This window comes from Anabrus simplex, chromosome 1 (genome assembly GCF_040414725.1).
Source record: "Anabrus simplex isolate iqAnaSimp1 chromosome 1, ASM4041472v1, whole genome shotgun sequence".
Classification (NCBI taxonomy): Eukaryota; Metazoa; Arthropoda; class Insecta; order Orthoptera; family Tettigoniidae; genus Anabrus; species Anabrus simplex.
The window spans coordinates 462,667,790-462,694,846 of record NC_090265.1 but is presented as its reverse complement, the minus strand read 5'-3'; the positions used below and the strand labels follow the sequence as shown (position 1 = coordinate 462,694,846).

The 27,057-nt window shown below is 37.0% G+C and overlaps 1 protein-coding gene across 3 annotated transcripts in view; it reads left to right on the top strand.

Moving 5' to 3' along the window:
• The window catches only part of LOC136856955 (ciliary microtubule inner protein 1), a 625,996-nt gene extending 599,569 nt beyond the window's left edge, over positions 1–26,427 (top strand). The window contains exons 3-4 of one of the 3 annotated variants that reach the window (XR_010858483.2): positions 4,998–5,133; positions 25,809–26,426. Coding sequence is in view for 1 of the 3 variants with exons in the window: in XM_067135247.2 (XP_066991348.2) it covers positions 4,998–5,133; positions 25,809–25,945 (273 nt within the window). In the remaining 2 variants the exon portion in view is untranslated. Of the gene's footprint in view, positions 1–4,997; positions 5,134–25,808 lie in introns of all 3 variants that reach the window. The other 2 variants (XR_011017524.1, XM_067135247.2) reach the window with 2 other exon arrangements.
• The last annotated feature ends 630 nt before the right edge of the window (positions 26,428–27,057 follow it).

Here is a 27,057-nt window from a genome sequence, read left to right as displayed (position 1 = left end):
CCTTGGACACGTAATAAGAATAGAAGATTCAAGACTTCTAAAACAACTGATACATAATAATCTCAATTCAAAAATACCACAACAAGATGCAGATGGATCCGAGAAAGAAGAGAGGGTCTGAGGAAATTGGCCTTACACCAAACAACACCACATATTTTAAATGGCCCTTGTAATTATTAATCAAATTTTCATGTAAGCTTTTTTCTTTCTGGCAGCCTCCAAATGGGGAAAGCAGAAATAAATGCATTTCTCTCTCTAAGATAAAATTAAACAGAAAAATCCAAGACACAAATATCCACTTCCCACTCACAAGAAAGAACCTCACAACACATAATATTTTCAACAACAGAAAGGGCACGAAGACTGAAACATAGGAAAAAGTACTGGTAGAACCACAAGGTGATACAGATGTTGACTCCCGTAGGAAACTTTAATTTTTGATAATGAGACAAAGTCTTTCATAGTGCATTAGCACTGCCGGTGGCTCCAAGTAGCCTACGCAGTGGCCTCCACGGCATGCACTAACCATGTGTCTTGCTGGGTATGCTATTTACCATCTGATGAGCCCAATTTAGCACATTGGGGTGACGCTGGCAACCAGGAATGAGTTAGCTGGAAAATTTATAACGTCCAATAACGGACCATTTATATTGGTATTAGAACCACAAGGCCCGAAGAGTTCCTTTTAAGAGACTTGGATAATGGAGACTATAGTGATCCTATGTGGTCATTAAAGTAAAGGAGGGATATGAGGAGGAGAATGATGAATAATAATAAGAAGAAAGATAAGCCATGATTGGTGCAATATATATATATTTTTACATAGTTCACGCCCTCATTGGAGCACTTTAATAAAACAAATACTAGTGAGAATGGAATGGAATGAAACAATCAATACACACTCCTAATCTACATTTGGAACACTGAGTTCTTGCAACTGATTTACAGTTACTACAAGCACATTTTCTCCTTTTGATTTCTTTATATACCATGAGGTGATAAGTGTGATCAAATCTCATGGATGCCAAGATACCGCTATCTGAAGATGATGCTGGTGACACTAGAGGTCTTTCCGTTGCCCTAGGGAAGACCTGAGATCTTCTCAAATATATGTTCACCACTTCTCGCTTGAAATTCAGTTATTGCAGCCTTTGTCTGCTGGCTTTGCTGAATTATATTCAGCTATTCTGCAAGGCTCCATGTAATCACAGGCCAGTACCACATTTTCCCCATGATTCTGATTGATAACTGCTCACACTTTTTCTTGAGAATATCTCTTTACTTGACTGACTTCCTTTGCTCCACATGAAGATGAAATCATGGTTACAGTTCTATTGTCTACCCATCTCACATATAGAAGGCCATCATTCATCTCTATGGTTGTAAAATATCTGTAATCCTTTTTAGAGAAGATTTGTTTGTTCAGCAAAGGACATCTTAGAATTCTGTTATCCCTGATAGTCCCAATACTTGAGTGACCAAGGAATGTGAGGTAGGAGTATAGTGCAGGGCATAAAAACAAATTATTCATGTAAAAATTATAATTATGGCTTTTATTCTTATCTGGAAGTTAATCCATTAGCACAAGTAATGGGGCAGCCACCGTGCCGAATGACTTCTCATAATCCGTATTACACTTAGGACCTCTGCCCTGATGAAGCTCAAAATCTAACTGGCTTTCCATAGATAAACTGTTTACAGCCATGGTGCCCAAATTACTTCCCCAAGCTTTAATCATATACCAGACTGTTCTCCAGAAAATAAATTTTTGAAACCATCTTTTGATCATCTCTATAAGTGGCCTGACTTTTCATGCCCTGTCATTTGGGTCGATCATTATATTGATTCACAATGCAGGAAATGACAGATTTGTCTCTTCTCATTGTATAAGACACAGAAAAATTCTTCATGTCATCATTTGAGTACCATTAGATGGCAAATTATGTACCCACTAACATACAATATTGCAATAAAGCAACGTACTTCATTCGCAGTGATCTTCATATCTGTGTGGTTCAAAAACAAAGTACATTGCCTAGTTTCCTTGGCTAAGTAAGTTACTCAACACTTTCACTGTCTACAAACTGTTCAAGCATATCCACTATCAATATATTTTCATACCTGGAATGATCTGAATTTGGAAATGAAGGGATTGAATGTCAAAATCTACCTCTTTTACCCAACAAGGATGCAATCTTGATTTTACCTTTTCCATTTCTGATACCCACAATTTTGTTTGAGCAGAACAGAGCTGTGCCTAAATTTGGCAGAGGTATGGGTTGTATTATGGCATTGTTGACATTGTAGGTCACACCCAGTCTTCTTCATTTAACATCTCATTTCATCATTAGCTCATAGTTGTCAGGATGTCAGATTATCAACTAGTCTAATAATAATAATAATTGTACCAGGTGGTACACCTCCACGCCGCCAATTCAAACTTTGCGCCAGTTGAAACTCCTCTACTGGAGGAAGCCTGAACCTTATCTACTGAGTTAATTCTCAAGTTTCTCAGAAGATGTCCCTACTTGTATATATTGAAGTTCCTGAACTGGGTCGTTTTCGATGTATTTTTGTTTTGCCTGTAGTAAGAAGTGTGGACATTCTCTTCCAGATGGCACTACTGAAGGACTACAATTATGCACCCTAGTGTGAAGTGAAAGAACTGTGTTTTTGGAGAAATTTTGAATTCATAAGTTTGTTCTTTGTTAAATTTCTTTCAGTTATTGTTTAAGTTGGCAATATTAACCCTTTCTTTCCGCCAGTTTTGAATTCGACCAATAAGGAATTTCTGTAATTAATTTTCCACCAATAATGTGTTTCTTCTTCATCTAGTGTAGGGGTTTTCGTTGTTAGCCAATAAAATGATTGTGGGCGGGTGTTCTCATTCCTGAAACACCTCGAACTTCCCACGAGAGTATATAAACTGCTGATTTTCGGGTCTCCAGGCCACTTCAGTAATATCTATCAGTGTGTAAAGTAAGTAGCAGGGGGCGGGAAGCGCCTCTTTCTTCGGGCAGCAGTTCAACCTCCAGGTAATGGCCGTTTAATAACTTCTTTTCTTGCTAGCTCAGCAGTTTAACTTTGTAACTTTCCCCTAAAATGTAAAGACACTTGGTACCAATTCTATCTTTTTAAACTACATATTAGGATAGAGAGTGCTTAACCCTCTCGAGCTTCCACTCATATTGCATTGAGGTGAACTTATTTTCACAACCGTTTTTTCCTTAACGTAATGTAAATTGTCTCCTTCTATAAGTCACCTCTTTAGTATGGGATTAGCCCTGGCATTAGAGGCCTAGCGCCAAGTAGGTTTTAAATAAAGTGTAGTAGGAGTGCAAGAACGCCTCCTCTCAAGTTGGTATTTTAGAGGCCATGTAATTGACCTGTTTCTTTACTTAATAGGCCTCAATAGGTTGGGTATTTTTACCCCTGTTTTCATGTACTTGGAGGACAGCTTGAAAGTGGAGTTTGGTGTGGCCTTTGATAGGCTTGAACTTAAGAGCGGGTTGCTCTTTCTTAAAATTTGTTTCTGCGTGCCTCGAGGAGGCTTTACTGTGTAGTTGGGAGCAAGTGCTCCTGGGCATGATTGAGGTTTTCTGCCCCTTTGTCGAACCTTGTATTTGGGTAAAGTTGGGCTAATTGCTCAAGAATTGTGAGTCTGGGGCTCGAAGCCCAAATTCTGTAAAAACTGTAATTGTACATTCTTAAATTGTTGATATTCAACTGTGTTTCTGTTATTCTTGTTATTTCTTGATCTTGATAAGAAAATATAACCTTGTTAAATTTTATCTTAACTTTAATTTCGTATTTTGAGACCTGTTCACCCCCGCACCTTCTTTCACCTCTGCACATCCACAAAACTCGGTAACAATAATAATAATAATAATAATAATAATAATAATAATAATAATAATAATAATAATAATAATAATAATAATAATTCCAAAAAATATTATCTTGGAATTTCAGGTTTTTTTTTTACAAGTTTACAGATAGATCTTATGGCGACGATGGAACAGGAAAGAGCTTGGAGTGGGAAAGAAGCGGCCATGGCCTTAATTAAGGTACAGTCCCAGCATTTGCCTGGTGTGAAAATGGCAAACCACAGAAAATCATCTTCAGGGCTGCTGAAAGTGGGGTTCGAACCCATTATCTTCCGAATACTGGATACTGGCCACAATTAAGCGACTGCAGCTATCGAGCTTGGTGGAATTTCACTATGTAGAGCAACTTACCCTCATTTAATCTCCACCTCTAGAATCATAATCTGTGTCAATATTTGGTTTTGGAGGCTCAACAAAAACATCAATATTTCCATTAACGTCTTCATTGTATATAATCTCAAGAGCTTTAACCAGCAAGAAACTTCTCGTATTAACACAGAAAGAAAAATCAATTAGACAGTGTAACAGAGTACAAACAACTAGATTGCCATATGGCAATCATGTGAGTAAAACAGTCCTAGCCTTGGTATTACTGGTTCAAATCACTGTAATTACTCACAAAGAATGCAATGATATATATAACAATAATTTGAAGTAGAAAGCTAAGAAGGGTAGGAATAAACATACTTATGCGAAAAATGATGCCCATTATGTTCACACAACAGCACATATTACAGTAAGAAAGAGCAAATGAAACTGACAATCATTCTGCATTATTGACATCATCATGCGCTGAACAATCACTTTTGCATCATCCTAACAACTGTTATAGCTCTTGGAGGACCTTTTAAAAACACACCAATATTTATTGCAGTATGGTAACCGTAGGTGCTAATGGGTTACAGCATTCCTATTTATTATTGTATTGTATGTTTATTATTATGTACAGTATTATAGTAAATGCTATTTCTCCTCTTGTAATCCAACCTTTATTGTGTTCTGACCATCCCTTCAGTCCCACAACTGATGGATAAGGTTCTATTGTAGTTTTCTTTATTACATGTTACAAACGTCAACAATTTTTAATAACGAATAAAATATTCTGTTTAGTTCATTGAACAGGAACTGCGCAAACGAGGCCTATCATACAATTTCCTGAATAGAAAGCAAGCTGAAGCAGCACATGATCATTTTACAACAAAAACTAAGGTGTCTTCGTCGCCTCCATTTCCCAAGACCAGTGCAGGTAAGGAAACTATTCTTACATATACAGTAGGTGTATAGAAGGAGTGGCGATAGGAGAATGTATCATACTATTTCCCTGTTAATCATGATAAGGCTCATGATTCTCTCTTGGTGTAGGTGCATCATAACATTATTAACTCTCATTTTACAATTATCCTGATTTTTACGTGCATAGACAGACATTCCAGATTTGTTGAATTGGGCATACTGGACTTTCCCAGAAATGATCCTGTATCATAATAGCCTTTATCTTATTAAAGCTTTGTTGATTATTCAAAAAATATTTCTAAGATTTCAGTTAAAGTGATTAAAAGTTTTTGCTAGTGGTTTAACATCATTCTTTTGGCGACAATTGAAAAGGAAAGGGTTACGACTGGGAAGGAAGCAGCCATGACCATAATTATAAGGTACAGCCGCAAGCTTTTGCACAATGTAGAAATGGGAGACCACAGAAAACTAGCTAGCAACTCTTCTACTTCACAGGCTGCATTTGTAGCTTAAACTACTTTTGGTTCTTCTCCATTAATTTTTTTTTTTTTTTTCAAATAAAAGGTCATTATTATCAAATGCAAGTTTACACCTACACCCCACACCATGCAGCTAACTCACCGAGCACTATATTCTTAGTGTATCAGTGCTATCAACATCTAGGAATAAAACTTGAGACACTTCGACAGTTCGATAACCAAATAAAATGTACAAAAATAACAAACTAAATAAAGAAATATTTTTTGCTATTGGTTTTTTACGCCTCAGGTCTTATGGCAACGATGGAATAGGAAAGGGCTAGGAGTAGGAAGGAAGCGGCTGTGGCCTTAATTAAGGTATAGCCCCAGCATTTACCTAGTATGAAGATGGGAAACCTCGGAAAACCATCTTCAGGGCTGTCAACAGTGGGGCTCGAACACACTATCTTCCGGATGCAAACTCACAGCAGCGCGCCCCTAACCACACGGCCAACTCGTCCAGTACCAAAGGAATAATGGTCATATGCTATTGTTCTGAATTGAGAGATTCTTCAATTTACTGTTGCATAACTGTGGAAATAGCAGATCATATAGTGGCTAGTTTATTGAAATCTTCTGCCTTCCCAACATTTTCTTTGGACAAAATTTACATCAACAGATGATTGAGTCTCCTTAAAAACACATTGTATAAACCTTGCTATTGCAGTTTGTAACATAGTTTTGTATTTAGAATAACAAAGTTTTATTATGATCCACTTATTCAATACAATGTTGTCACATTTAAAATTAGATAAAAAGTTAACTGATGAAGATAAATAGGTGGATCATTATAAAACTTAGTTATTGTAAATCAACAGATTTCAATACGGATTAAGACATGAGATTAGTCACTTGCAATAGTTTTGTATACCGAATACTATGATAAGTATAAAGAAGACCTTACAGAAAAATCAATGTGTCACCTAGTTTTAAAGTAACCGGGCGAGTTGGCCGTGCGCGTAGAGGCGCACGGCTGTGAACTTGCATCCGGGAGATAGTAGGTTCGAATCCCACTATCGGCAGCCCTGAAGATGGTTTTCCGTGGTTTCCCATTTTCACACCAGGCAAATGCTGGGGCTGTACCTTAATTGAGGCCACGGCCGCTTCCTTCCAACTCCTAGGCCTTTCCTATCCCATCGTCGCCATAAGACCTATCTGTTCGGTGCGACGTAAAGCCCCTAGCAAAAAAAAAAGTTTTAAAGTAATGTAGCTTTAAAGGTGTCAATATTATTTTTCAAAAAATAGATGTCAGGCATGTTTTCAAAAACCATTTGTAACTTATCCAATTAAGCTGCAGAGCTGGGAAATGTCTTATTTTCTTTATTATAGCTGTTTTCAAGAGCTTCTACAACATGGCAATGATTTCTTGTAAAACATATTTAAATGAATTTTAAAATTGAAAGATTCTCAGACTTTATTTACATATATTGTTACCACTACGGTACCCAAAGTTTTATCTTAGGATCACTGAGCAATGATATCTATTGAGGCACATTTGAGGAAGTGGTCAAAATACTTTGTAATATTTTTAGGTTTTTTGGTTGTTAGAAAAGTCCACATCCCACTTCAGAAGTGCATAAAGAAGTTCACCATGACACACTGTTGTGAAACTTACTAGTAGGAAGTAACACTCGCAGACTACCCTAGCAGATCAGTTTTCTTGCCGAGTTGACTGTCGACTGTGTACAAATGTCTTCTCTATTGTGCTGATTTCTGACTGTAGTTTCATGAAACAGTTTCATGTGTTCTGGTTATGAATGAACGGAAAAGTAAGAAAACAAACCCTAAAATATTGTAGGCACAGAACAGAGTGTGAACATAGGGGTAGGGAAACAAGATCACATGTCTTGTAAGCTCAAAAATTTCAAGTTGTTTTGCTGAGAAGATATCTCATGGGACTCTCGAGAAGAGTAAACACACTACTATCATATGGTACACTGAAAACTGTAACAACTTAAGTCAACCAAATGAATCTGGAGGTGGTTTTGTCTTCCATTCAAAGCAAATAGCAGAGATATACGTGCAAGCGGAAAGGAAGGTGGATGAAGTGGGTAGCAGAAACTGTCATTTCATTTAAGTTGAGCCTTCGATTTTGTTACCGAAGGACAAAAGTCATTGTCTTCATTTGGTTTTGCAAAATCTGTTTATTTTGTTTTGCCTTGGAAAAAAAAAAAATCGTTTTGGATGAGGACTAAAAGAACTTTTAGAATTTTGTTTGTTGCAAGATGATATTATTATTATTATTATTATTATTATTATTATTATTATTATTATTATTATTATTATTATTATTATTATTATTATTATTATTATTATTATTATTATTATTATTATTATTATTATTATTATTATTATTATTATTATTATTATTATTATTATTATTATTATTATTATTATTATTATTATTATTATTATTATTATTATTATTATTATTATTATTATTATTATTATTATTATTATTATTATTATTATTATTATTATTATTATTATTATTATTATTATTATTATTATTATTATTATTATTATTATTATTATTATTATTATTATTATTATTATTATTATTATTATTATTATTATTATTATTATTATTATTATTATTATTATTATTATTATTATTATTATAATACCAGGCAGTACACCTCTATGACGCAAGTTCAAATCTTGCGCCAATTGAAACTTCTCTACTGGAGAAACCCGGAACTTTAACAACTGAACTAACTCGGCTGTTTATCAGAAGATGTCACTGTGTGTTTTTGATTTGCTTTTGTTTTTCAGTGATCAAGAAGTGTGGACGTTCTCTAACAGATGTCTCTACCAAAAACTATGGTGATACACTCTGGTGCAATGGAATGAACTCTCTTGAAGAAATTTTGTATTCATAAGTTTTGTCTTTACTAAATTTTGTTCTGTCATTGGTGGGTTGGCAATATTAAGTTTTCTTTCTGCCTGTTTTGAATTTAACCAATCCTAAATTTCTGTAATTAATTTCCCACCAATAAGATGTTTCTTCATTGCCTTCTGTACAAGTTTTTGCTGTCAACCAATAAAAATTGAGTGGGTGTGTCTACTCATTTCTGAAAGATCTCGAATTTTCCACGATGGTATAAAAACTGCTGATTTTCTTGTCTCCGGGCCACTTCAGTAACATCTAGCTTAGTGTGTGGATATGTAGCAGGGGGCGGGAAGTGCCCCGTTCTTCAGGCAGCAGCTCTTCATCAAGGTAATGGCCTCTTAACATCTTTATTTCTTGCTAGCTCAGCAGTTTAACTCCAGGGGAAGGTTCGAAACCTTTAAGATGTAACCTATATCTTTAAATATTTTAAATATGTAAGCCTTTTCAATCTTTGTAAAACTCCACTTCACTGGAACTGTAATTCGGGGATAGAGAGTGCTTTTCCCTCTCGAGCTCCCCTTCATTTGAAATTGAGATGACTACGTTTTCGTAACCGTTTCTTCTCTTCCTTAATGTATTAAAGTTTTCTCATACGAGTCACCTCCCTAGCTTGGGATTAGCCCCTGTGTATCGGCCTAGAGCCACTTAGGTTTTAAAATGTAGATTTAGGAGTGCAAATTCATGCCTCCATCCTTTTTGTTTTGGGCCATTTAAATTAACCTAGTTTTAGCACACTAAGGCCCAGTAGATTGGGTACGAGATACCCCGGTTTCTTTATAATGCCTTGATGGCAGTTTGTGTAAAAGTCTGTTATTGCCTTTATAGGCTTGAAAGATCGAGAGCAGGTCAGCTCTTTATGGTGTTGTGGTAAAAGTGCCTTAGAGAGGCTTGAGATGTAAAGTTGGGAGCATGTGCTTCATGTAGTGAGGGGTTTTCTGCCCTTTGGTAATTTGTGGTTGTGAGCTGAGGGCTCAGGAATTGTAACTTGGGGCACGAAGCCCAGAACTTGTAAGAACCCGAAACTCGGGCTTTCCTTGTAAAACTACTCTAGTACCTGATTTTGTTATTTCCCCTAGTGGAAACTGGTTAAATTTTTCTCTAATCTTGGACTTCTTGACCGTGTACCTGATTTAACTTGTTATTTGTTGTACGCTCAAAAATTCTATGTCACCATTGTTAAGTTTTGAAAATATAACCTTTATTTAAATTTTAAATCCATCTTTCGGACTTATACTTAGACCCATTCCAGCCTGCACCTTCTTTCACCTCTGACTTCCACGGATAACTCCGTAACAATTATTATCATCATCAATTTATTTTCTGTATGTCAAGGATAGTGTTATTTGATTTGGGAATGTGTTATAAATTATTTACGTAAACTGAAGAAATTATGCATTTAAGATGGACAATGGACTTAATATTTATTATATTATTCTGGATTTATTTTAGAAAACAAATATGTATGGACAATTTTGGTTAAAAAAATACTGTGTTGTATTGTGTAATAGGATGTTTTAATGAGGTAGGTAACTTGTGAGGCTGGGTGTACTGCCACATGTAAATGTTAGAAATATTTTTCCAGTCATTTCCCCATTTCCTGTAAGATGCTGGTTCAGCAGAAAGATCATTCTAGAAGAGCTCCGTGATAGGCTAGAATAACAAACTTTCTTATTGGTGAATGTAAGAGCCGCGAGTGTAATTCCCCTGCCCTACATGGTTATCTCCTGATTGCCCCATTTCCAGCTACCAGCAGCTCTGTGAGAGCGTCTCTAGTATGTGTGTCTTTGATTTCTAACCGGCGAAGGGAGCAGACGTCTTCTCCGTCTGTCGCGTTATGGGACTACCAGCCCTTGGGGTGAGCGCTGTTTCCGTTTATGTTTTTGGATTTTAACTTCAAAGGAAAATTTTAATATAAATTTTAATATGTGCACCAGAGTTTGCCCGCGGTACTTTGCATTCGCCAATTTTTTACTTCGAAATGACTTGGGTCTTTCGGGGAGTCATACCTATTTTATCTTAGGAGGCAATTCTCTTTTCTTGTTTGAATATTCTAAGTAAAAGGTAAATGTAATGTTGGTTTAAGGTCTTATGAGTAATATGTAAAGTTTTAATTTCCATGGGGTTGCCTCCGGTAGTTCAGCATCAATTTAATGTGCATCAGTTACAGCTATGCGCCTTTTACTGAGGTGTTTTAGGAAAGGCAGCAACTTAATTGGCCTCTACGTTTATTTTTAAAAATTTTTTTTGAACTATCTATCTCTTAGTAAACGTGTTAACATGCCCCTTTCTTAATTTCATTTGTTATACGAGATTAGTCCTTAATGAACTGTATAACTTTCACATTGATTACATTGTTGTAAATGTAATTTGAATCCCTCGGTAAATGGTATTATTTTCATGTTTATTTAATTTTATTAAATATAACTGTAAAAGACCATTGTCTGTAATCCTGATAACTGACTGTCACAATTTATTGTACATAGTTGGAACTATTTTACATAATTCTGATGTGTTATTTTGGCTGTTTTGCTAATTAATTTGTTTTGTACCTTAATCTGCTTGGTTTTATTCAGTAAATTTAAGTGTTCAGAAAGGGATCACCATTAATTTTGATTTCCCCGCAACGTACAACCTTTTCACGGACCTTGTAGGGTTTCCAGCCTGGATACATATTAAAATACGTACAATTGAAGCTGCCTAAAAGTATTTTAGAACCTACTTGGGTCTTTTAGGCAGCTAAAATAACCTTTTAACACCAAAAGATAGGCCTAGCAATCACAATTGCATGTTTCTGCGGTGGTTGGAAGTGCAGTGCGTTGTCTGAATATTATTAAGAGGAAAGTGGTGGAACAAACACTAACAGCCAATATCTGAGCCAAAAGAAATAATTATACGGGATTAGAATCTCATACTTAAAAACGTGCCGCGCTAAGCAGCCTGCAAGCGCCACATCTCGAGTGGAACCGAACAGAGCCAAGATGTTCCGAATGGCTCCTCATCCTGGGTTCCCGAGTAGAAGTTCCCGAGACACAAGTAGCCAGTTCAGCCTAGTTCATGAACCTAAAAGAGCCGTACCCAGCTATAGTTCGTGGAACCGAAGAGAGCCGAAGTCTTCCGATCATTTAAGAAAAGGCTAGGAAAACAACAGATAGGGAATCTGCCACCTGGGTGACTGCCCTAAATGCAGATCGTAGTGGTTGATTGATTGATTGATTGATTCTCGCCCTATGGAGAGATTATTCATTGATTACATTGGTCCTTTCTCGAGGTCACGGACTGGCCATCGTTTCATACTTGTATGTGTTGATGCATTCTCGCGTTTTATGTGGCTGTTCCCAACTCGTATGGCTAATGCTAACACTAACATCTCTTGTTTGAAACAGAACTTTGCTTCATTTGGACCCTGTAATTTTTACCTCTGTGCAGTTCCGTAATTTCTGTTTTGATTTGTCAGTTTCTCATGTAACCACTACTCCTTATTATCCAAGGCCAAATTACACTGAAGGAGTTAATCGAAAACTTAAATCTGCTCTTATTGCCTACCACTCAGGTGACCACTCTAAGTGGGATTCATCGCTCAGTTGGTTCTCATTTGCTTTCAATACTGCCGTCCTTGAAAGTCATAAGCAAACACCTGCTTCATTAATGCTAGCTTTTACCCCTAATTCTCCACTTTCAAATATATGGTCCATTAACGATCTTCTTTCTGGCGTTGTCAATCCAGAAATAATTCATGCAGTAGCATTTGAAATTTGATCACGCTAAAGTTCAACGTAACTCCAACCATGGGCGAAGACCGCACAGTCTGTCTGTGGGTGACCAGGTTTACATTAAGACTCATTCTGTCAGTAGTGCTGCGAACCATGGGATTAGCAAGTTAGCCCCCAGATTTCGAGGTCCCTGCACAATTTTAAGATTTCTAACTCCAGTATCATTATTGGTGACTGATCCTGAAAAGAAGAGGATCAGTAGAGTCCACTTGTCGCAAGTCCAGATCCTTAGTTATGAACTAATGATCTGGAAACCATTTATGTTTTAGTCATAAGGAATATTGTAGTTATAAGAAAAGTTTTAGTTGTAAGCAAATTTAAATTTTATGCTGGCCAGCAAATAATTCGGTTACCCTTATATTTTAATTATGAGTTCTTTTAGTTGCATGGAAATAAGAATGGTCGTTTGTGACCATACTAGGTGTCCTTCTTAGGTATTTGTTTCCTTTAAGTGTAATGAATTGTGTATAAATCTTAGGTTGTATAAGATTTGCATTCATGTTCATGACTAGGGAATTTATCTGTAAAATTTTCTGGTTCAAGGGTAAACTCTCATAGAACATTTTCTTTTGAAATTTATCAATAGTGGATGCCTTGGGGGCTGGGGTATCCCAAATCCATAGTGTGGAAGGGGATCTCCCTATGGAATTTGTTGAGCCACCAGTTGGGTGACTCTTATTTTGTTATTAGCAACAAAAAAACCTCCCTTGAAATCTAATGTTCACACTGCAAGATCTTCTTAAGTGCTGGACGATGGCTTTGCCTCAAAAATTCTTTTTTCTGCTGCGGATATGTTTATGTTCCAGTGACTGCAATACTGGATCTATCCGAGGTGCAACCTCCCGTGCTTGTTTGGCTGTTTGGAGAGCACAAATGAACTACCCAGGTGGCTGTCATCTGACATGGTATGGAGTGATATAAATGTTGATTCCCATAGGGAACCTGAAATATTTGTCCTGAATGAGTAAATTTATAATACCAATATAAATGGTCCTTTATTGGACATTATAAATTTTCCAGTTAACACTTCCTGGTTGCCAGCGTTTCACCCCAGTGTGCTAAGTTGGGCTCATTAGTTGGTAAATAGCACACCCACCAAGACGCATGGCTAGTGCATACCGTAGAGGCCACTGCGCAGGCTACTTGGAGCCACGAGAGACTTTGTCTCATTACCAAAAATTGATGCCTGCCTGGCCATCAGATGATATAGATGTTGATTCTCATATGGAACCTGAAATATTTGTCCCAAATAAGTAAATTTATAATACCAATGTAAATGTACCAGATATAAATGGCAAAAAGTCAGTGGAAATACAAAACATCTACACATTCTTTCAGCTATATAGGAGATTAACATGTACTAAAATATAATCTCATTTGCCGTCTCATTATCGGCATTATGAGATTTTATATCTTTGCATTATCTCCATTGGATGTGAACATGGATTGGACGTTCTATTAGAACTTTAAGACATGACTGGCCAGTTCACTCCAGATATGGCCATGATGTTCTTGTACATCAGTGCAAATTGTTATATTTTTAAAAAAAATTATTCTTGAGAATAGTTTTAATATAGCATCCACTCAGAGCTCTGACTTGGAGTTTAGAATTTATGGCTGATGGTGCCTACAATGACAGGTGAAACATGTACCATATGCTTAAACTGTAATATAATGATTGTATTATAGTCGCAAAGACTTTAATAGTATTGAATAGGTGGTTTTTCAATAAATTAATTGTTAAACATTTTTAATATATTGAATTTCAATACGGTCAAAATGAAAATCGTCACTTGTAATGACATCAGTAGACGAATAAGTTTGAGTGGTGTCTTTCAAAGTAGGAAGGATCACAATATGAAGATAAAGCTGGAATTCAAGAGGACAAAGTGGGGCAATAATTAGTTTATAGGAAGGCGAGTTTGGGATTGGAATAACTTAACAAGGGAGATGTTCAATAAATTCAAATTTCTTTGCAATCATTCAAGAAAAGACTAGAAAAACAACAGATACGGAATCTACCACCTGGGCAACTGCCCTAAATGCAGATCAGTAGTGATTGATTGATTGATTGATTGAATGCGAGAAACACCATGGAGAAGACCCCATACGTTGTTTCAATGTAAGGTGTGTGTGTTGGGGTGTTTTTATGATAATGGCAGGCCACGTTTCCTATTGACATTCACAATTAAAGATATGAGCTTCACTGATGTTTCCGTACTGAACTGAGATCACAGAGATGAGATATCTATTAGGTTCCACCTATTCAATACTAATTACGTGTTGATGTTACTAATAACTTTTATTCAACTTGGGACCGGTTTCGAGACATAAAATGTCATCATCAGCCATAAAACGAATCACAAATACGTAATTAGTATTGAATAGGTGGAACCTAATAGATATCTCATCTCTGTAATTCACAATCAATTTTGGGAGTTTCTACTACAATGGCAGGTTCACTTGCCTACTGCTATTCACAATCAAGTTGGGGAGATTTCATTATGACAGGACCATTTTCCTAATGCCAGTCACCATTCTGTTGGGGAATTTTAATTCAAATAGCAGCCACACTTGCCTACTGCCAGTCGCAATCGATGATTGGGAGTTTTAATTATAATAACAGGCCTCCTTTCAAACTATAAAATATATGTGTAAAAATTACAAACTTTACCTACAATGGAGAAATGCAGCTCCATACAAGATACAACAAAAAGTCACAAGACCAAAGTTGCAGATCTCTCCGAATTGAGCAGCGCTTGTGCTATATATGTTTTGTGATATACCTTACCATTTAACCACCAGTTGCCCCAAAATGAAGTTATGCCCCATCATTAAAATTGCCTCCATATTTCAATATTTTTCAGAGCCAAAAGTTACACATTTGAACATTTTGTAGTTTTTCTGTCGGTTACAGGCTAAAAGTTATCATTTTGCCAGATTTCAAATTTTCTAGCTCTTCTGGCAAATTGTGTCTGCCATCTTGTATTGGGGACAGATGGGGATGGAGGGGTGAAATTAGGACTTTCAGGAAACCGTTAAGCCCATTAAAACTATAAGTCATCACTTTGGATACATTTTTCCTCCAATGAGTGAAAGAAATATTTACACTTGTGTTCTTATGCCTAGCCCCTAATTTCAAAATTGGAAGTGAGTTTGATCGATGGTATGTGAAGAGGTGTCGCTTGTGGGAAGCTGGGAAGCTGCAAAGGTCATGTCGGCAAATCTACCTGTACATAAACGAACTCTTGCGACACAGTATCTTTGGAAACCTTCAGATGTAAAGCAACATTATTAAAAGCAGCTTCAGGTGCAGTAGATCTGGCCTGCTATCAGCATCGCTCCCCAAATATCTTCCTAAATCTGAGCACATTCCAACCAGCCTCACATTCAGAAGCATTCTTAGTTGCCATAGATGAGGACTGGTGTCTCTAAATAAGTTACAGTCAATGGTATGTTATGCCACTTAAGGCATATAAAGGAGATAAAAATCGACAGTTTGGTAATTTTGGTGAAATTTTTTTATGACTTATATTGAAAGGATTAGCCTCCGTGGCTCAGACAGCGGCGCGTCGGCCTCTCACCGCTGGATACCGTGGTTCAAATCCCGGTCACTCCATGTGAGATTTGTGCTGGACAAAGCGGAGGCGGGACAGGTTTTTCTCCGGGTACTCCGGTTTTCCCTGTCATCTTTCATTCCAGCAACACTCTCCATTCTCATTTCATAGCATCTATCACTCATTAATATAAATCACTTTGGGAGTGGCGACCCCATCGTAATAACAACCTATATCTGATTCGTTCATTACATCCCTGACCCGGTCAAAGACTGGAAAACAGGTTGTAAGTTTTCATTTTTATTGAAAGGATTGAGTTTCTTTCTTCTTGTCACAAAGTTATTCTGCTGATTTCAAACAATTTTTCACTGTAATAATGCTTTGTTTCAACCAACCCCATGGCACTACAGCCCTTGAAGTGCCTTGGCCTACCAAGCGACCGCTGCTCAGCCCGAAGGCCTGCAGATTACGAGATGTCGTGTGGTCAGCACAACGAATCCTCTCGGCCGTTATTCTTGGCTTCCTAGATCGGGAATGCTTTGTTTGCTGATTGTAATTTTACATTTAAATCCCATTTTTCTCCCATAATATTCTGCCAAATGTAACAAAATTTGTATGGTATATGTATCACAACTATATTAAGAAACCTGCGTATGGAAGTTTTGACTGCAGAATTTTTTCAAGTAATAGGGATTTTTAAGTCCAAAATTTTAGAAATTACACAAATTTTAGTACGATATATCTCCTTATATAAATTATGTACAGAAAAATCAATACGTAGTGCTTTTAAAAGAAGTATTATCTACCTAATTACGAATTTACATTAACATGTTAATTAAATTACATGAAAAAATGGAATAAATTTTTTTGGAAAAACTACTAATAGTATATGAAAGAAATGTTCATGATCTCTCTTTTATGTAGGTCACATTCCCACAAAGTTTCGTGAAAATCCATCCATTAGGTACAAATCTCCGTAGTGTCGCCTTAATCAGCAAAATCATGGACTGTGAAGGAAAAAATGCACGAAAGAAATAGTGCATAGTATCTCAAAAGAAAAAGAGAGTCCAGGTTTTGGGATTAGCACTTGCATACATATGGAGAAATTAAGGAAGAAAGCTGACATTAATTGAAGACAGGATAACTGAGGACAGCTGGACAGGACAAATATGTAAATAACATGTGGATGTATTAGAAAAATGAAATTATTATTATTATTCTCATGTCAGATACATCAAAAAAAGAAAACAGTTACAACAATTTCAAGTAACATTTAAATAATCTTGGACCAATACAACGCTACTTCGAGTCCTCTCTTCGTAGCTTGATGCAGGTCATCTTGCGTGCACGAAGATGGACACAGCGGACACTGAAGCATATGCTGGATGGTTTGATCTTCTCCGCAGTCACACTTGGTGTTGTCGCCATTGATGAAGCCCCATCTTGCCAAATTAACTTTGGACCTTCCCACTCCTGATCTCAACCTATTGAGAGATTTCCAGATTGTCCAGCTCTCATTGCAACCGGGTGGCAAACGTTCCTCAACCGCCATCTGCTCAGAGCCTTGGGGGATCTTTGTCTTCCATAGCTGTATCCTTGCCAGAAAAATGAAATGTCCCTCACTAAATTGTGACACTATGAGTTACGGATATAAGAAAGCGGTAACAAAGGAGAAATTTAGGTGCAGGGATTCTTCAGTAATCAGATAAGAAGATGACTTATGGTGTTATTACTTAAGCATAAACAGGCAAGGCACAGGCAAGAAATTAAAGCAGCAAATGGAAGTAGAAGAGAAATACAGTAAAAATTATAGCAAATGCCAGAAAACACCTTGCGGTGTGAAATAATGGGCCACACTCCATGTTACTGTTGAGATATAACTATGATCCTTAGTACTTTTCGAGGACGATTGTAACCTCCAACAGTATTCTCCCTTGCCTTCTACCCAACGAACAACCATAACTTTACAGGAATGATGATGAAAATGTTATTACGATACTTCCCCGCTGGCAAGTAGCCAGAGACATTGCCATCATAACCGTTAGTTTTGTTGTTGGTCTGCGAGGGTGTCCGTGACTCAACACAGAGAGTATGAACCCGCAGAAAATATTCATTTTCTCAGTCATCTGAAGAGGAAGTGAAATTATGTAGACAACAAAAATTATTTTAAATGTATTTAGTCATATGGTGATTACAAACTATATACAATTGACATAAGACAAAATTACACTTTAAAGTCCGAGCTTTCCAGCCACTTAATTAACTTTTGGAAAGAAACTGAACAAATCATCAGGAAATCCAGAGTATGAATGAAGAGGGCAGCACTGGATGAGATGTTCAATTGCTTGTTCTTGTAAACGGCATTTGCACATTGGTGAGCTGATCCAACCCCATTTGTATAGAAAGTAGTTACAGAAGCCATGTTCAGTCCTTGGCCTGTTGAGACGACACCAAAGGTACCTTGGTAGGTCGAAACATTTTGGCTTCTTAGTGAGATCAAGATGGTGGGCATTTGTTCTCAATGTTTTTAATGACCACTCCTTTATCCAACTATCATTTAAATTAAATCTATCCGCAGTAAGTTTCCCTGTGATGAAACTTGTTGGTCTTCTTGATCGCAACCGTTGCTTTTAAAATGAAGTGATATTTCACATACAGTCTACAGATTTTACAGAAAATGTTGATGTTGTTGAACTTTAAAGTGACGCTATAACAATACCATGCACCTGTAAGGCCTGAGCTATCGTGATTAGGGAGGAAATAATGCCAGAAATATTAACAATGGCAGAAGAAGGGGTTCTAGCGGCTACTACAGGTTTGTGGGCAAACAATTATCATCAAAATTATTTTTTACTCTAATGGTTCATTATATTAAAAAATTCTAATAGAAGTACATTTTCTGGTGTATCCATGAGATGGCATTAATCAAAATTACAAGGAAAATGCTAGTGGCTGAACAAAAGAAAACTGCGGTTAATCAGATGGGAAACAAGCCGTTCTCTGCAAAAAATACTGACCAGCTTCCATATTGATTTTATAACACATAATAGTGCCAACTGAAAATAAAGATAATTCAATAAATGAATGAATGATGAACAATATGGCATTTATAGCCAAAAACATACCAGATGCACAAAAACAAAGTTATATTCTACAAGAACAAGCAGCAAAAGTTGGACTTCAAATATCATACGAAAAAACTAAATATATGTCTGACATCAAAAATGCACCACAAGAAGTTATCATTAGCACTAACAAAATCTTAAGGGTGAATTCAAATACCTAGGTGAATGGACTACAGAAAATTGTAATGAAAGGAAATCCTTAACTTCAAGAATTCAAAAGATGGTAACTGCTTTCCAACTAACAAGAACCGTTTACAATAAACAATGTCTTTCATGGAACAATAAGATAATGACATTACAATACAGTAGTTAAACCAGAAGCACTCTATGCTTCAGAAACTCTCAACCTACAACAAAAGGGATTAAAGGAACAATTAGAAATTAAAGAACGAAAAATCGTGAGAAAAATCTTACGACTAAGAATCATAAACGGAACTCATTACCCTAAACCTAATAGTGAAATATATAAGCACATTTCCAAAATTACAGATGCAATTCGAATGTAACAAATCCAATTTGCAGGGCATTTTGAATGAATGAACCATAACAGACATTCACATCAAATTTACAAATTTCTATAAAACAAGGCCACTATACCAAAGTGGTACAAATTATTAGAAAAAAACCTCAATGAATTAGGATCACTAAATCTACAAGATCGAAAGGAAATACAAAACATAATTCAAACACGGAGATTTGAGGAACAAGAAAGGAAACCTACACGATCGGCATGGTTGGAGGACCGGAGACGTGCACAATCATTGAAGATGAAGAACTACTGGGCAAAAAAGAAGGCCAAAAAATGTTGATTCTGTATGGTCCTAGGTGACCCATTCACGAAGAAGAAGAAGAAGAAGAAGAAGAAGAAGAAGAAGAAGAAGAAGAAGAAGAAGAAGAAGAATGAGCGAACGAATAAACACATTGATATATTTTACGCTCAGCTGCTTCTGTTAGCTTGTACTGCATGTACATACATGCCACACCACAATTTCAGAAGAGCTATTTGTGGTACAGCTTACACATATCATGGAGATGAATGTTGATGATGCTACAATATTATTGACCTCAAGTAGAAGTTCGGGGCGATACCAAATGAGCAAAGGCCACATCCGGACACAAGCAATTACACACAAAGAGAGTTCAGAAAAGCTCATCTCCAATATCTTTAAGCTTTGCTGTCTTGCAGCTCTCTATATGAAACCCACTGTTGGTGGTCCTGAAGATGGTTTTCCGTGTTTTCTCATTTCCACACCTTAATTAGGCCATGGTTGCTTCCTTCTCACTTCTAGTCCTTTCCTATCCCATTATCGCTATAAGACCTGTCTGGGTCACCAAATTAAAAAAAAAAATGGTCTACAAATATTGTGGGATGTAAATTGATACATTTCAGTAAATGGGAAGTGAGAAAGTTTGTTTTTTTCTTTTCTAAAAGTATGTTATAGTTTGGTATATGTTACATTTTGTGTTTTGACAGACTGGAAAACTTAACAGTTCCATTAAGTGAATTGGTACTGAAAAAGAAAGGCTTCCTTCTTAACAAAAACAAAAAACATACCATCAATCAATCAATCAATCAACAACTTCAAACATTCACATTAAATTCCTATTTCTAGAAATAGGGCTTTCTTTGTGACAGATTATTCATAACTGTGTAAGAGGCAAATCTTCCCGACAGAGATCCCCTTGAAACTACAGTTTAAATCGGAGTCCTCATAATTAGTGTATCAAGCATGCCGTTGAAAACTTGTTACAAATACAAGTGGGGAGGGGGAGTTCAAATACAAATGGGATTTTATTTTTTACTTAAATTAATTTATTAAAAAACACAAGGCAACTACAATTTACTTTTCCACATAATTTCCTGCTTTGGAAATGCATTTTTCCCAGCATATGGGACTCCGATTTAAACTGTAGTTTTGATGTCCTAATCGTAAAAAGAAAAGGGTCGTGTCACCAGCCAGTTGCGCACAATGTCTTCCACACTATTGTCATCTTCAAATTGTTGCCCTCCTAGAGCTTCTTTAAACGGTCCAAACATGGAAATCGCAGGACGATATGTCCGAGCTGTCCAGTGCATTTCCTGAAGCTTGGAGACAGTTAGAGCTGCAGTATGGGGCCGTGCATTGTCGTGGAGGAGGATAACCTATCGAATAGGTTGGTCTCGTCTTTTGCGGCGATATGCACCCCACGGCTTGTTCAACAGCTCCCAGTAGTAAGCAGCATTGATTGTGCGTCGCTCATGCAAAAAAATCAATCAGCATAATGCCTCGCTGATCGAAAAAAACAGTTGCATGAACCTTGCCAGCTGACAGTCCAATCTTGGCTTTCATTGGTGCTGCCTACCATTTCCTCTGCCACTCCTTACTGGCTTGTTTGGATTCGGGAGTGTAGTGGTGGACCCATGTTTCGTCGCAGGTGAGGATCTGACTCAAAAATGTATCACTATCTTCCGCAAACCTTGCTGTAAGCCCCTCACAGGCCTCCAAACGTCTCAACTTCAGATATAACGCTAATCAGAGGGAAAATATGGAAGGGGTCCGACACTTCGAAAAATGAAGATATCGGCCAAAGGAAGACAGGGGCCACAAAGGGCGTGAAGATGAAAGACTCCCTAGCCCTCGCAAAACTAATAGTGTCGGGGTTGGAAAAGAACAAGAGTTGACCAAGGGAGGTCGGATAGGACAGACTAAAGTGAGGATCCGGGCACAAGCAAGTGGAAGCAATGCCAGGACTCAGCTAAGGGCCCTGTGGTTGCCAACCCATGCTCCAATGTTCAGAGCCCCTGGGGCCCCTTTTAGTCGCCTCTTATGACAGGCTGGGATTACCGTGGGTGTTATTCTACCGCCCCCACCCACAGGGGGATCTGATACTGTCGATTGTCATCAATAATGTCTTTAACCGCATGAATGTTTTCGTATGTAATGCTGGCCCGAAGACGGCGATCGTGTTGCTGATTTTCCACACGTTCTCATCCTTCCTTGAACTTTTGATGCCAGGCAAACACATGCGTCCTTGACAATTGTACCGGGAACAATGGTACAGAATTAAGTCCCCGCATTTCAAACTTAAACTTCGCGCTGCGTGCAGACTCAACAGCAGGTAAGAGCCAGATACAGCAAGCAGCTTGTGTGTATGACGTGGAGCGGGTGACGTCACAGCCTGCCTCCTCGTGGCAGAAAGACTACATCAGCATGGAACATTCGAAATGTTCTTCACATAATAACTTTTCTCACAGTAATGTTTGGATTAAATCAACAAGTCACTATGTAGCCACATATTTTACCTTCATTTCTACAAAGTTTGGTAGAAATGCAATGAGAGCCAATGGAGTTATTAAACAAAATGTAATGACAGATTTTTGCTCGACTTGAGTATAAATGGAGGGCCAATTCCCTAGGCAAATCAGCTAGTGTGTGTTCGCCAGCAGGCGAGAGCATGTGTCTTCAGTACCACAGTCGAACCCCGTCGGTCAACTCGTGGAGACCGCGACATTACACTGAATGATATTATTTTCACCGAATTCCAGACTTTAGCTCTGCAGCACCGAGTTCGAACTTGTAAAAATTTCTTCAACTCGTAAATGATAGTCTCATTTTATCAAGTTCAGACTTTAACTCTGCAACACTGAGTGTGGACTTATAAATTTTCTGCGATTCGTGAGTGATAGAATTTTGCTGTAATTCGCCATACGTTTCCAAGTCACTTATTATTTGAATGAATGTTTCAAACTTGCATTTATTTCCAAGTGCTCATAACTCAAGGTTAACGAAACGACTCAAACAGTGATAGATTTTGAACAGTGTTTCACCTGGCCAAGTGATTGAAACAATTTTGAGAATTTTATGCTTTCAAACTTAGAATTTTTCAAACTTTGACAAGTGATTGATTACTGAATTAACATCAATTCGTGACTATGTCATTGGACTTGTAAAATTTGTGTGATTTTCAAATATCTTGTAAATATTCTTGTAAACATTGAACTGTGCGTTTATGACAGACAGTGAACTACGTATTTGAACTGTGCGTGTGTGATAGACATTAGACTGTGTATTTAAACTGTGCATTTATGATAGACAGCGAATTGTGTATTTAGACTGTGCATTTATGATGAGCAGTGGACTGTGCGTTTATGATAGACAGTGTACCTTTCGTATGATCGAACTATGGACTGTTGATGAACAGAATCCATTTCATTTAATTTCAAGTTAACATTTATGAACCAGATTGGTTTTACAAATGAAAGATTTTCATTTCTTACAAGTGATTGAGTTTAAATATCACAGAAGCTTAAAAATATTTTGTGCGTAATCATTTCAGACTGTTCCAAGTGTCACATTTTCAAAAATTATTTAGTCAACTTTATTGACATTCGACGGCACTAAATTACAAGTGATTCTTTAGTTTACGAGTTTGATTCCATTAACATTCAGCTCTGTTGATTTGTCTCCAAGATGTTAAAATCGTATGGCATGTCTCATAGAACTCAGTTCAAGTGATTAACAATAAAACACGGGATAGATTTTAGTGAACATTCTACCGTGTGATAATTCTTCACTTATGCCATTCTTATGTATTTTAAATCTTATTTGAACTCATTACTAAGTCTCATTTTCATCTGTGCAGAAACTGCTTTCCGTGTTAGCACCTCCAAGGTTTTGTTTTTTTTTGCTAGGGGCTTTACGTCGCACCGACACAGATAGGTCTTATGGCGACGATGGGATAGGAAAGGCCTAGGAGTTGGAAGGAATCGGCCGTGGCCTTAATTAAGGTACAGCCCCAGCATTTGCCTGGTGTGAAAATGGGAAACCACGGAAAACCATCTTCAGGGCTGCCGATAGTGGGATTCGAACCTACTATCTCCCGGATGCAAGCTCACAGCCGCACGCCTCTACACGCACGGCCAACTCGCCCGGTCCTCCCAGGTTTAAGTGTGTACAGTCATGAGTCGTTTTCCCTGCTACCAAGCCTCGACGCCCATGCTCCTATGTCATCTAGACCTTCCAGACGTCGTATAGATATTCAAGAACCTCTAGAATTTCCATCAAGGGAAGAATCGTGGTTCCATGGTGCAGAAAGGAGACTGATGGTAGTACGAGGAGAGCAGCCAGATTTCGAGTACATCACCAGCCCAGGACAAGGAAAGAACGTTTACCAGTGCATCTGCTGTACTGAGGTGATATAGATTTTGAACTTTGTTAATAAACTCAAAATTTCAATGAACTTAAGAATCGTTCCAAAAAAAACTCTCTCCTTCTGTAAGCACTCCATTCAGAAAACGTACATGCCCTGCGTCTGGTCTTAAGCTTGCCATAGACAACGTACAACATTTACTGTTATGCAATGTTTGATCACCGAACTGTGCAGTCAATCCCTGGCAAATTTCCGCTGCTGTAACTTCTTCACGAGCAAGAAATTTTATAATTATGCGTTACGTAGTGGAGGGGTGCACCTGTTGCTCCGACATCATGAGCATTACTGACAAAACGGCGGAAAATATCTAACAGCATGCTCTTCCCACTCCTAACAGTCCTGCCTAAGCATAGCAGAAGCATGGGGCCAGTCCTACCAACTGTTGATGTTCAGGAACAAAAATCCTGTTTATATTTGATCGACCTTCGTATAATGCATGCTCATAACAATTAAGAAGAAACATGCACATGCCATCTCTAAAGAGAATACATCAGGTTTCCTAACTATTATTTAATTTGTTTATATTTTATTTTTCACTTGTCTTGGGTCATGGCTAAGGTTCGGATGTTCAGGAAATGTACCCTCTTCCATTCTGGCTATTTGTTGGAATTAAGCACGAACCGGACATTTCTGAGCATATTTAGCCTTATTTTATAGGGTACATAAATGCATAACGTACCATTTTAAAAACTGTTTTGCTCATAATTTGGTCATTTTAGGTGTTTAAGGTCATAATTTAGTCATATTTTGCACAGAAAAATGTAGTACTTTGAATGTGATGTCTAATGTTGTTTGTGTAAATGTGTTTGTGGCATTGTGACGAAACTTGATTTTACATTACTAGTTTTAGAAAAACTTCCTTTAGATTAAGACTTGCAGTGTGGGAATTTATGTTTACTTGTTCACTTGTTAAAAGAAAAGGGAATAAAAGGACGTATCTTCTTTATCTGTCTTAGCACTTTTGGATGGTGACCACTTCAGGTAGCACCTAAACTACCTTTCTACCCTCAAGTTTCCTCAAAATTTCAACAAATACAATTTTCAAGGCTCAATAGTTACATTAAGAATGATAGAGCTGACATAAAGATATCTAAAGGAAGTATAGCGAAAGTGTTAAATTAAGAAATTGGTTGAAGTGGTTGGGGAGGAATGCTTGTCTACCAAAGAAAAAATTCTGTTCTGCAAAGTATGCAAAGTTAGTGTTATAAAGCATTTTAATGTCTAGCAGCACAGAATACTACTAGACTCAAAAAAGACTGGAAATTGGCAATTAGCTCAACAAAATAGTAATGTACTTTTATTCTAAGTAGCTAAAGCTTCATCATCCAAATTTTCTGAGTTTTTAAAAAGCCTCTGCAAGATGATGGTAGCTGCCAACATTCCTTTCAAGTGAACAACTTGATGTTGAAGTATATGACATATGCGATTCTAGAATAAGCAATGGTGAGGAAGAAAATATCTTCTTGTTATCAAACTGCACTGGAAGGAACCAGGAATGTAGGTGACAATAATATGTGGGTATCTATAGATGAGTCATCTCTTACATTTAACTCCTAGCGAGTTCGATCAATGTATGTATTTTACTATGAACTGTGAACTTCATTTTCATAATTTTGCATGTTTCTCTGCACACAGGTATGGTCGGTTGGAGATCATCAGACCTACGTAATTCTCTTGAAATAGCTGGGCCTATGTATGTTAGTCCAGTCCTCACTATACACCCTCCAGAACTTGGTGCCCCTCCCAATCAGCTAACATTATTTGTAAATTAATTCTTTGTATGCATAGTCTTCTACATCTTCTAAGTATAATTGTAAATGACTGGGATTGGTGAGTATGGATATCTATTCTTCTACAGAACTATTGCTTAAGAATTCATCTGATAAATAACAATTAGTATTTACTTTTCACACTCACAATTCTTTAGCAAAACGTAATAGTTTTTTAGAAGAAACAAATATACATATACAATCCCAGGCATTTACTTTAGGAGCAGGTGTTACATATTTTCTTCAGTAAAGAATAATTATAGCATTACGTTATCTTCAACAGAAAGGAAATTTATACACTACATTTTTTGTTGACATTCACCATTCTGATTTTATGTTGTTATATGGAACACTGATTGTACTTTCTATAATGCTGGATTTTAATTAAAGAAACATATAAATACTTGTCATCTTTATTTTGTGTATTGTAGCGTAAAAGTAGTTAGTGAGACGTAAAGCAAATAACATTATTATTATTATTATTATTATTAAAATACACTGGAAAACATTTTAAAAAGTACGTAATTATAATCAATTCATATTAGAAAGCCTTATACAGGTATTAAAATTACCCTCTTCATTTGTAGATTAAGGTTAATTTTAATCATGTATCAGTTATTCCCACACCGCATGTAGATGAAAATGTCCCAAATTATGGGACGAAACATGTACTACTCTTTTTAATGTGTTTAATGTTTTAGTGATCTAATAATCACCAATTGTATTGTATTGAGAATGGGGACAGTTACATCTCTCAATTAATTGAATGGCTGACATCAATACGGAATGAAATATATTTTACTTTTAAAGTAATCTTGAGAATTAATACTGGTGTATGCATTTCACAGACAATATAAATTACTGTACATTTAAACTTGTTTGAGAGAAGGACAAATAAAATGGTGTAGAGAACTAGTATGTGCCGGTTCCTTGTCTGAACGGTCACAATACTAGCTTTCGGTTCAAAGGGCCCCAGCTTCGATTCGCGGCTGGGCTGGGGATTTTTAATTGCGTATGGTTAATTCCTCTGGCTTGAGGACTGGGTGTTTGTGTATGTCTTAATATATTTCTCTTAATTTACATTCTCGTTACACTACACTAGCCACTACTACAGA